General features: G+C 35.7%; 2 protein-coding genes across 6 annotated transcripts in view; one reads left to right on the forward strand and one right to left on the reverse strand.

Moving 5' to 3' along the window:
* Positions 1 to 13,119, forward strand: part of SNX7 (sorting nexin 7) — a 599,355-nt gene that overhangs the window by 576,973 nt on the left and 9,263 nt on the right. The window lies entirely within an intron of this gene.
* PLPPR5 (phospholipid phosphatase related 5) overlaps positions 1 to 13,119 on the reverse strand; it is a 112,268-nt gene that overhangs the window by 874 nt on the left and 98,275 nt on the right. For 2 of the 4 annotated variants that reach the window (XM_019747040.2, XM_019747039.2), the window contains exon 6: positions 3,486 to 3,622. The exons of the other annotated variants lie outside the window; for them this stretch is intronic. In XM_019747040.2, the coding sequence (XP_019602599.1) occupies positions 3,488 to 3,622 (135 nt within the window). In that variant the 3' untranslated portion in view covers positions 3,486 to 3,487. The remainder of the gene's footprint in view (positions 1 to 3,485; positions 3,623 to 13,119) is intronic. 4 annotated transcript variants of the gene reach the window in all.

The raw sequence follows: 13,119 nt of genomic DNA on the forward strand, positions 1-13,119 counted from the left end.
CATACGACATTATTAAACTAAGTTCTATGTATTATTACATAAATCCAGCTGCTAATTATATATTTTATTCAATATTTTTAATTAACAAATAGGTTAAAATGTTGTACCTGCTTTATTCAAACTTAACACTGAAATTTGGAGAGATAAAAATGGTAACGCCAGACAACGTTAATATTCTGCTCAGTGTTAATGGAATTTTAATGCTAGCATGTTGGAGCTTCAGATTAATTGCTCCCTGTGAGACAGATGGCACAGAATGAGGTGGTGAAATGCTCAGACTGAAATGGCATTTGCTGGTTGACAAAGATCTACTTAAACACTTCATTTTTGATGCAGGAATCCAGACTACAGACTGAAATCTCTGTTGTTTACCTCAACCACAGAATTCTTCACAGAGCCTTTTTACCTTTTTTTTTTTCAAGCAATAGAATTGGGTACAAGGAAACCCTGTGGAATGACTAATATTTAAATGGATTCAGACATACAACAGGCTATATTATGGTTGCTGAAATATTGCAAAGAAAAATTGACATGACATAATTAATCATGCCACATACAGGGTTATGTCAAGTTCTAACACGTGACAGCCCCAACCAAGAACAGCAGCATTACAAACGGGTTTTACCGTATTACTGTTTTGAATGTTTGTCATAGTAGTTTTTGTATTGACTCTTTATAAGTCAAAAACATCATAAATAGAATTCCATATAATGAATGCATGCCATGAGATTTCTCCCATGTGCATGAGCTCTTTTCAAGTTAAAGTATAAAATGTTTAACTAGTTAAAACATTCTAAAAATATGTGTAAAGAAATTAAAATTGATTTTCATTGAATTTAAGCATATTAAGCTACAACTAAGAGGATATCGTTAACTATTGCTTAAGGCATTATGTTTTATGTTTGATCCACTTAAACCTAGAGAAAAATAGTATCATTAAAAGTCAATAGTGAGCAAACATGCTGACTTTTTCACTAACTCCTGGTAGGACTTTAGAAACTTTAATTCCTCATTTTAAAAATGCATAATGAAAATGTTGGGAAATTCAGCACCTCATCTCTGTTTATTGAGTTCTCCTTACAAAGTGCAAGCATGACTTTAGGACAAAAAAGACTTGTCAAGAGTTACATAATGCACTATGGTTGAATAAAAGCCATAAAAACTGTGGAAACAGTACATCATAGTTTTATTTCCAGTGTTCCCGTGAGGATTTGAAATCTGTGAAGTGAGAAAATAAATTTGATACATGGTGACAGTACAAAACTGACAGGAGTGTCACATCTCTGGACAGGACCTAGCAGACAGTAATTGCTGGAAAGTAATTGTTAAGATATAAATTGAAGATTAATCAGTCAGTGGCAACTGGTGGGTAGATAAAGGGTGAAGAAGTGACAGTAGAAAAAAAGGAAAGGGGATTAAAATAAAAAGAAGATAAAAATGAAAATGGATAGTGTTCCAAAGGACATTGGCCTAGGTATCAGTATTCCCTTGACCTAGATAATTAAATTTGCTGAAGATGATCCTAAGTGAAGAGGACAGCCATCACCTTAGAAGCTAGAACAGATATTAAAAGATCATAATAAACCATAGAAAGTATCAGAAACAAACCACTGATAATCAATTCAAGGCAGGACAGAAGCAGAGGAAAAAAGCAAGTGACAGTGAATGTTCAATAACTCTAGGGTGACCATATAAATTATCATCTAAATCTGGACATATGGGGTGGAGGAAAGAGGATGGTAATAATACACAGAGACAACAGGCTTAAAATGAGACTGTCTCAAATAGGAATGTGAGGTCACCTTAGAAATAAGGTCTTGAATGTATAACTTTAAGTATGCCATTAAGATTTAAGGATTACTGGATTCAGTCTTGGCATTTAAAATCATGTTTTGGTGACCACTAGGTCTTCCTTACCCTGCTCATAAATTCCAAACAATATTACCCTTTTCCTTATGCTAAGTCATTACCAAGTTAAACCACAGGGTAACAGTTTATTCCCAGACTGACTACATTTTTAGGTCCCAGGGCTCTCGGGAAATGCCTTCTTTTTCCGATTAGCACCTTTCTATTTCACATCACATTAAATTTTAACCTCAGAGATGACTTTTCCTATTTGACTAGAATAAGAAAGATCCTGCTCGGGGCTTATCATTTAAAGGTGGTCATTAGCAGAGAAATAAACAGATGAAAAGAAAATATTGAAGTGACTCTGCATAGGGAAGGGAAAATTTAATAATAGGGTCTAAGTACATGGAAGGAATATACAGATAGCACAGAGGCCATCTGTTCATTAATTTCACTGGCAAGAGCAAATCAACCCACACCACAGAATGAAAGAGATGGATTATTTATCACAGTAGGCTTTAAAAAATAAGATTCTCTTCTAGCATAGGAGCAGCTTTCCCTGAAGGAATCTGGAGGAAGGACAAGCTAATTACTGAGGTCCTTGCCATCTATAAGACTCTATGATTCTGTTATATCAATTACATTAACAAGTAATTACAATTACATTACATTAACATGTAAATGCATAACTTGAAATATCCAGATGGTATAATTCCTATACAGTAAGTTATGATGTTTCTCACTTTCCCATCAGCATTTTTCTCAGTAATATAATAAAACAGAATTGCATTTAATATTTTCAGATCACCTATCTTAAGGAATGGACTCCCTATGAAGCAAACTGGGTAACTCCTTTTAATCTAGCTGAATTCTTAATATGCAATACTCAATCTTATTAGTAGATGATGGTGTAAACACACAGTAGGCAAACAAAAAACTCGTGCATAAAAGCTTAATTCAGAGTCACAAGAAAAGTGGTCATATAATTTATCAGTATAATTACTGGTGCCTTCCGCAATTACACATACAGAGGCTTAGAGTGGAGATGGCAGAGCTTGAGCCCAAAGATTTGAAGATTAGAAAATGCTACACCCATTAGAAAGTGTCCATTCAAGTCCACAGCAAATCAGTGAGCAAAATACTGAATCCAGTCCTTGAGTGCAGAGTTCCCATGCAAAATAAGCACTTTTTTCTGAAAAGTAATTTTAGATTCTTAAATTGGGTAAATTCTAAAGTCTATAGTATGCCAATTTTTGAAGCTCTAAGTTCTACATGAAAATCTCTATTCCTTATTTTATACCTCCATTGTAGAAAATATACTCTGTAATTTAAAAAAAAAAAGTCATTTAAAACAAAATTGTCATTTATTTATGACATGAGAATTTGGCGATGACTTGCCACCCGACAGGATGTTCCACTCACCATTTCCCTCTGAAAAATAAGAGAAAATGCAAAAAGAGCACTTCACATAGGAAAACAGGAAAAGCCATTACTATTAAGGGCTACGTATTTGGTTGAGGAATACTATATTCCTGAGTGAAAAGTCAAATGGAAACCTGCACAGAAGGATACATTGTTCTGTATTTGCCTTAGCTTTGCAGCCCGACCCCAACACCAGTGCGCTCTCGCGCACATACGTTTATTGCCTTAATTGAAGGGGTTCGCAGTGGCTTATTCCCATTATCCAGCTGAAGAGTCTTGCCAGACAGTCTTTAAAGGACCTTCCCTGTGAATTTTCTTCTTGACCATTCTCAATAGGTTGGATTCGGGACACCTACGAAATGTATTTTATATATTATTTCAGTGTTTATTTAAATATTGACTTATTTACTTGGAAAAAGTGCTAGCCTACTTAAAGATCTATGTTGTTACATTGAGAGACCAAATGTTAAAGTTAAATATTGCTCCAGTTTCTTTCTTCCAAGATGATTATAAACAGCTTCTGTGTTTTAATAGGAGGTTGTGAGCAACCAGCTTGGGTTTTTAACCTAAAAATAATAAAATGGGATATGTGCATACGTCTTCAATTCCGTTTTTTAGTCTTCGGTTTGTTGGTAAGGAAGCTGTGTGGTGCAGTGGACTTTGATGTCAAGTGTTTAAATGTGGGCCCATTTTCACAAACAATACAACCTTTCAAAGACCCAGCTTTCTCATCTGTGAAATGGAAATAATACGACCTATTTAAATAGATTTTTATTAAGATTAAATGAGATTATATGCACAAGGTGTACTCAAACATGTCATTATAACTGTCTATAAAAGCCACAGAAGCAAAGTAAGAAGTAAAAGAAACAAAGAGAGAAAAAGTAAAAGAAATTAAAAAAAAATAATTGGTTGAAATTTCACAGTTCTACACATCTAAATTTCTAATATACAAACAAACGTTAAAACCAAAATATTTCTTATAATGTTACTACAGACTCATTTGGTGGCAAAAACCAAACCTGAATTGATAATAAGGCAACTCATACTCTACTTGTGCTGCAGAAAGACCCATCTTTGATTACTAAGTGCTGCTCAAGATCCTGCTTGTGTAACAGCGTATACAGTATCTTTTCCCCTAAATATAAAATATTTCGAATGCTGAACAACATCCAGCACTAGGATTTAGTTTAAGGAATCATGGTCCTATAATTAAATCATTCAACAATTCTGATGCTGTAAGACACCATTTATTAGGTTGGTGCAAAAGTAATTGCGGTTTTTGCAATTATTTTTAACCTTTTAAACCGCAATTACTTTTGCACCAACCTAATACATTTTGTCAGGGGAAGGTAGATGGATCTCACATTCCCAAATATTAGTCCTCTTTATTTTGCTAGTTGCTTCCTTCCTTCATTCACTGTGTCCTCTGAGGAGGGCAAAGTGGCAGACGAGAGAAGGAGGAAAAGCAGTAGCACATGGAATATGTGCTCTAAAACTGTCACATTAAATTACAACCTCTTGGTAGGTTGTAAAGTTGGTGAGTATTTTAATTAAGATAAACAATGTTAGGTCCCTTTAAGAAGAAAGTATTAGCGAACTTTAAACTGGTTGTAAAATTAATGTTAAGCAATTTCTTGTTTTAGAAAGTTGGGGATATGAAGGCATAAAAGCTAAAATGTGATAGACCAGCATGCTCTTGGGAAAGATTTTTGAACCATTTCTTTCTCTACAGTGGTTCTGTTTCAGTTCGAAGTTTTATATTAGCTCAGAGTTTTGCTTCTATTAAGGATTTTTTTTTTTTTTTTTTTTTTTTTGGTACTATTTGGGGAAAGGGGCTGAAGGTACTTTCTGAGAGAATTGTTTCTCCCTAGAGAAAAGAGAAATCTCTAGGCAGCTTTCTCTGATAAGCTAATTAAACCAGAGGCAGGCCCAGGTTTTACTGGGGTATTAGCTATAGATCTTATGAAGTATTTCCAAGTCCTGTGGAGCCAAAGAGGCTTACGGCTTTCTACAATGAATCTTTACAAGCGCTAGTTCTCTATCTTGGCTGCACTATGGAATCACCTGGAAGCTTTAAGAAAATACTGATACAACCCCACAGACTTGGATTTAATTGGTCTGAAACGAGGCCTGGTCAATAAAATTTTTAACGTCTCTCCAAACAATTCTAATGTGCAACCAATATAAAAATCCACTATTTCAGAAGCTCTGCAGGCCCAGTTGGATCCAGGCCAACAGCTGGCTCTGTATCCAAATCACCTGAGGTGCCTGATAACAATACACATCCCCAGGCCCAAGCCCAGGCCTACTGGATCAGAACCTTTGCGCTTGCATCCCAGAAAACTGCCCTTTTTGCAAGGGCTGCAAGTGATGGAGTCCCTTTTACAGCAGTAAGAGAACCACTGCTTAAAGATGTAGAATAGTGATTGGTTAGCAATGTAAACATTGTAAGGTATATAAAATCAATTTTTTCTTTAAAATTCCATCATTTTTCTGACAAAGAAGAGCCTAAAAAATCAGTGAGCCTGAATGAGTCTCAAAAATATAAAATCTTTGTGCTAAAAAAATTCTGGGAACAACTAACTGCATATTAAACTCCTGCCTTCAAGCCTCACAGAGCATAAAGGTTTTGAGAAGACCTGTAACCAAGACTTGTGTTTCACTTATACTCAATGTCTTCCAATGCACTGACATGAAACTCCATGTAAGTCTATTAATACTAATGTGTTTATGGTACTTGGTGGATGGTGGATATCTGTTGGAGGAGGTAATTGAGAGGACGTGACTGGTGGTTGACCCTTGAACTGGACCAGTACAACTGGAGGCTCCTCACCCCTTCCCTGGTCCTTGGAATGTATGTTCTGCCCACTGTTCTCATGCTAGGAGTCGTTTCAAGGACACAACTTTGAGAGAGTGAGTTGTTGTTGAGACCACCTGGATGGTGCATGTGGCTGAACCCAGTTAAGGTCTCTATATAGACTTTTAAGATTCTGGTGGGTGGGTGTGGAGATTTACTCATGTTGCAGCAGTCCAAGACCAGCCTCACATATAAGATCCCTTGCTTATCAACCCTGCCACCTACCAATCTGGAGTTGTCTGTCTCTTTGGTCCTCCTTGCCCTCTGTGTACAGGGCGAGTTTTTGAACCAACAGTATCCAGGTACTCTATGAAAGTTCTTTAACCTCCCTAACTTTAATGACTTTCCTGTCCATGACACTTATAGTTGATATTCACAGCTATAGGCTCAACAGTCTGAAATGTAAAATCCCAATTTACCTCCTCTCCTACCTCCCGCACCCTAAAAAAATTTATTTGGCCATTTTGAAAATTTCCTGACTGCTAATTTATCCACCTTGCTCCTTCTGAATCCTATTTCTTTTATACTCGTTTCTAGACCCCACATGAACACTCTTAAATGGCATCCTCAAATCTTGCACCCATGCTCTTATCTCACCTGCCAAACAAAATCTTTGTATAAACTGGTTCCTCTATCTGGTACTTTCTTCTCTCGCCTCCTCACTTGGCTAACAGTTTTTCAGATCTCCCTGTAGAGGATGTTACAAGCACTGCTAAGTTTGGATTGGTCCCCCCATCTGTTCCTCTAGCATACCCATTATCACCCTGTTCTGCATTTGTTTATAAAACTATCTCCCCACTAGACTGTAAGCTTGTGAGTCCTGGGAAATCCTTCATAGTGCTTCTTATATTATATTTGTTGCATGTTTCATATATAACAAATCTCATTACAAGGAAAATTTTACTGTACATGACAAATGATAAGAAAGATATTTCATCAATTAATTTTACCCATAACTTGTTTTATACTACTATTTTAATCTAACTCATTGGCTTCTTATTTATTTCATTTCTCTTTACTTTCTAAAAAGCTTTATATTTGCTAAATAAGCAACCAATGCTACTTGACAGAAAAGAATTAGAGGATATGAGTAATGGATGAGTACATGATAAATTCTCAAATAACCAGTAGCTGATTAAAACGCCTTATTTAAAAACTTGCCTATTTTTAGAAAGAGGTACCAATTAGTACAAATTTAGATGAGCCACATTAAGATTCATTTCAGAACCATTCAAACCATAAGGGCCATTAGCGATGACACAGATACTTTGGGAAATTTTTGTAAAGGTAAATATACATTTACCTTAAAACTTAGCAATTCCATTCCTAAGTATTTATCCAAAAGACAGAAAAGTATATATTCACACAAAAACCTGTACGTGAATTTTATATCAGTTTTATTCATAATTGTGAAAAACAGGAAACAACCCAAATGTCCTTCAATTTGTGAATGAATAAAAACAAAACCTATGGTACGTCCATATATCAGAATACTATTCAGCAATTAAAATGGGAGGAAACCAACTACTGAAGGTAATAACACGAATGAATTTCAAATGCATTATGTTAAGTGAAAGAAGTCAGACTCAAAGGGCTACATACTATATCAGTCTATTTATACAATATCAAACTTATGAGTCCTTTTGTATGAAAAGCAAAACTGTAGAAACAGAAACAGATTAGTGGTTGCCGGAGGCTGGGAGCTGAAGGAGGGCTGAATGACCACAAAGGGAAGAAAGGAACTTTTGAGGATGGTAGAAATGTTCTATAACTTAATTATGATGATGATTACATGATGTTATACTCTTGTCAAAACTAATAAAACTGTACGCTAAAAAAGGGAATTTTACAGGATGTAAATTACACTTTGATAAACCCCAATTAAAAAAGAAATTAGGGGGCCGGCCCGGTGGCTCAGGCAGTTGGAGCTCCATGCTCCTAACTCCAAAGGCTGCCGGTTCGATTCCCACATGAGCCAGTGGGCTCTCAACCACAAGGTTGCCGGTTCAACTCCTCGAGTCCCACAAGGGATGGTGGACTGCGCCCCCTGCAACTAGCAACGGCAACTGGACCAGGAGCTGAATGGCACCCTCCACAACTAAGATTGAAAGGACAACTTGACTTGGAAAAAAGTCCTGGAAGTACACACTGTTCCCCAATAAAGTCCTGTTCCCCTTCTCCAATATAAAAATCTTAAAAAAAAAAAAAAAAAAGAAAAAAAAAAGAAAAGTTATAATAAAAAAAAGTAAAGTGTGTTTAAAAAAAAAATAAAAGAAAGAAATTAGGGACATTAACCATGACATGAACTAAGCCTAAAAGCCAAGTGATATCTAGAATTTGGTTTGTCAGTTATTGAATTATTGTTTCAACCCTTAATTGCTTCAATCACAAAATAAAAATACAAAATGTATGGAATATTCAAAAAACACAAATTAAAATGAAGTACTTCGTTTATTTGTGCCTTATAAAATTGGTGAAGATTATTAAGAATAATATACCCCCCACTGTTGGAGAGGCCATAAGGATATGAAACAAACGAAAAGCCATAAGAGTATTCATCTTTTTGTCGGTATTTCCACTTCCATGAATATACTTCAAAGAAATTATTAATTGAACTTACAAAGACGTTTACCCTAGTATTGTTTTTAATGTGGAAAACTGGAAGTGAAAGTAATATTTTATGACTAACAAAGATAATGTTTAATTTATATGTATTACAACTTTTTCAATGTAATTACATAATATTGTACAGCATAATGATTATGAGTTTGAGCTCTGAAGTGATAAATATGAAACATAGTTGGAAATGGAAAATATGGTTCTGTGTTCTTGTATTAGAACACAGACCAGTTGTGTGACCTTGGGCAAGTTACTTAACCTCTCTCTCTCTTTCTCTGTAAAAGAAATAAAAAAATACACCAAGTAATTTCTATAAAAACTAAAATGATATTTATGTGTGAAGTTCTTCACATAACTCTGGACACATATTAAGCTCTCACTAAAGATTAGCTTTTTCTGTTGTGCTCGATATGATTATTATAGTTATTGATCTGTGACCGCATCTATAATATCCTGTCATGTGGGCAAGAGCAGGCAGCAGGAATGAGCACCCAGGGTTCTGTACCATAGACAAACCCATACATACACTCATGCAGCTGAAGGCTATTTGAAGAAAAGTTTCCATATGTGGTCGCATATGGATACTTCCTATTTATTTTTGTTTTGTTTACCCACATTTTCAAATTTTAAACAATAGACATGAATTACTTCTTGCTTCTTTAATGAAAACAACAACAGAAAAAAGCATGATTGTTTCAAAAGACTGTAAACGGGGTCATTGTTTAGTTTCCTAGTTTTAGTCAAGTAAAACTTTGCATTTTCTCTACAAAAAAATGTTCATAGTGTCCTGGTGTTCTGAACTGGTTTTGACAATGTGAATAGTGTTTCTAAGACTGTCCACTGTACAGGAATAAATCTGAAAGAGGGGGAGATGAACAGGTAGGTGTAAATGGTTTCCCATGTGTAACTAACTGTGTGTGCATTGGGAATTATTTTTTAATCCATTATTGTTTTATTCTCTCCTAGTAAATGACTGCAGGAATCATAGAATTTAAAGATGCAGTCATCAACTATATTTCTTCACATAAATGAGATGAGAAAGCTTATGTATATTTAAAAGTAATTTATTGAGAAGATCTTTTTATAAAAATCCTGTTAGATAATTAAAAAAAATCTGGCTTTTACTTTTTTAGTGGTAGATTGTCACTTATAAATAGTATGGAGAAATAAATACTGAATATATGGGAGCACAAATAGTAGAAATGACATGGCAAATAATAACAGTATGTGTTAACATTGAGGTACTTCAAATACTTTTCATAAATTCTCAAATCCTAGATTAAGGGAAAAATGCCTAAAATATGAAAATATTTAGTTCCATTAGCTATTCCACTGTCTGATCACTAATAAAGTTGTTTTGACAAGGTCCCATATAACATTTATATGACAGTTCAGCAGCTCTGTAAAACAAAGATTTGCATTATAGAAAAGCAAATGAATTTTAAATAGATTGGCATAGTTATTCATGACATTTTGAAGCCTCAAAGGAACTTAACAAAGAGCACCATAATGTATAATCATATTTGCCTTGGCAAGAAACCAAGGGATTGTTTTGCTGTTGCTATGACACTAATGTATGCAATATTTTATACTATAGTATTTTCTGCCACACGTGCTATGTATGACAGATACAATCTGTATAAACCTTTAATTCACAAAATACATCTATAGGAATATCCTAGTCTGAAATAAAACAAAAATCCTATTAAGGGATCATTATTCTTGCAGGAGGGAACTACATTGTGTTAAGCATCTACTGTGTGCCAAGAAGTTTGTAGTTTGTTAATTCCAACAATTACTCTATAAGGGAACCATTATTGTATCTATTATTCAGGTAAGGAGAAGAGGAGGAATTTGTCTAATTCCACCTAGCTATTATGTAGCCAAAGCAGGCTTCAAACCTGGGACTGGGAGCCAAGCTGAGCGCTGCAAAAGGCTGCCTCTCCATGCCCCACCCTGCCCTGCTCCATCTAAATTTAGCCCAGGCTTCTCCTTGATCCCAGTGACTTTATAATATGCAAAACATTCAATGTGAAGGTCAGTGCATTTGTTTCCATGGGTCATTGTGAGCTCCCTTACAATTTTCCTACCCATATAATTTTCCTTTACAGTTCCCATGGGAATTAAACATGGTTATGTCCATCTGTAATAGTAAACATTCACTATGGACGTTCCAGATTTGGACACCTGTCACCACTGATTACCACTTTCATTCATGTGATATTTCTATCAGTCAGGGAGTGCTTTTACATGTCTGGACTTCTTTGGGAAGAACAGGTAGGTGAAAAAGCCCCTTCTCTGAAATATAAAACTGCAACATTGTAAATTATTCCTAGCATTACCTTCCCTTTCTTGTCATTGGCAAGAGAGAATTCCCTTTGGGTCAACTGATTAGATCACATAAACCTAAATAAAAATAATGCCTAGGTTTAAATGGAAAAAAATTATTTTCTCAAAAAGCATTTTCTACACCTGGCTCTAACCACTAAGTTAGCTCTCAAAGTCATCCCAATTAGCCATAGTGGCTATAGAGGCCTGTTCTAATTACCTTAATAAAACTATGTAGATATTCCTCTAAGATCAATTGGGAATATTCAATTTTCTATCAAAACCCATTGATTCTTATATTTATTTTTAAATAGTTTTGTTCCCTTGCCAGATAAAAATGTCCCTTTCCATAGATTTTCTGTATGACATCAGTTAAAAATGATAATGCAAACACATACATTATTTGCAGGAGCTTACCTATACAAATTTGAATGCCAGCATTCTGCCTTAGAGTGAGGACAAGAAGGGGGCAAGAGAGAAAGGACAACAGTGCTCAGTGCTTTGTTGTTGCAAAGCATGTGGCCTGACCCAGGAGAATCCCTAGAAGGAATGTCAATGTACTCCTTATGCACTAGTTACAGACAAGAGAAATCTCTGGAGGACAGGAAAATGCCATAGATGAAAGGTCAGAATGCTTCTTGGGGTGGGGGTATAGTTTTCTTAGTGACACCTTGGCTAGCAGTTAAGCCTTTTTCCATGGTAAATCATTGAGAGTTTAGATAACCCCCGCTGTAGACTGAATGCTTACGCCTCCCTCCCGTTCATATGTTGAAACCTAACCCCCAATGTGATGATATTAGAAGGTGGGGCCTTTGGGAGGTGATTAGGTCATGAGAGTGGAGCCCATATGAATGGGATTGGTGCTCTTATAAACGTGACTGGGGAGAGCTCCCTCACAGCTTCTGCCCTAGGAAGACACAGGGAGAAGTTCGCCATCTCTGAACCGAGAAGAGGGCCCTCACCAGATTGCTGGCACTTTGATCTTGGGTTTCCCAGCCTCTGGAACTGTAAGAAATAAATTCCTACTGTTTGTAACCCATCCAGTCTATGGTACTTTGTTACAGCAGCCCAAATGGACTAAGACAGTGCCTCTGATCAGAATTAACACCTGACTAAAAACAGAGGTGATGCTTGCTCCGTCAAATGGTGTGAGGAGGCTGCATTGACACCTAGTCCTCCTCACCCTCATCATTGATCTGGATTTTCACAACCGTCTCCCAACTTGGTTTCTATTTTGTTTTGTTTTGCTTCAGTGTTGCTCTCCTTCAACTTATTCTCCATTCTGAAGATGCCATTTCCTTCCTTACACTCTTTCGTGGCTCCCCATTTGCTTACAATGTAAGCACCAACTTCATCGTGCTGCATCAGACCCTCCATGAATTGTCATTAAAAGTGACAGAGAATACTTCTCCATATACTTATTTCTCATTTGCTTTTGATCTCTAATGATTTGCCTATTCATGAACTTTGCCCTTTTCACAACTAGGATGCTTTATATATTAGACATCAACCCTTTGATCAGTGTGTTTATATTTTACACTTTGTCAATGGCCTTTTATAAATTGTTTTAAACTACTCTCAACAACTTTTCTTTTAAAAAATGCTTGAGCCTATGTTTTCCTAGTTAGTAATGCCAAGAATGAAACATGATATTGAGTCCCTCCAGTAAAAGGTCTGGAAATTATCACACTTTTTACACTTTTGTTGGTATTATCTACAATGTCTCACTTTATCATTGCTCTATTATTTTCTTTTGTCACATATCTTTTTTAATTTTATAATTTTACACTCTTTCTGTTACTGTATTTACCACAGTCAATTCTAATTAATTCTATATTTAAATGGTTTCCATTCTTTCTGCCAATTCAGTCATATCATGACTTTTCCCAATTTGAGAGCTCTAGATACTGGTATTGCTCAGTGAGCTGGTAAACATCTTCTGGTCCATTTCACAAGTAGCATAATTCCTGAATACTTACATAGGTGGTATTTTATGGATATCTTAATGCTTAAATGACCTAATGGATGGCAATAGAATTTTT

This window comes from Rhinolophus sinicus, linkage group LG14, assembly GCF_036562045.2.
Source record: "Rhinolophus sinicus isolate RSC01 linkage group LG14, ASM3656204v1, whole genome shotgun sequence".
Taxonomy (NCBI): Eukaryota; Metazoa; Chordata; class Mammalia; order Chiroptera; family Rhinolophidae; genus Rhinolophus; species Rhinolophus sinicus.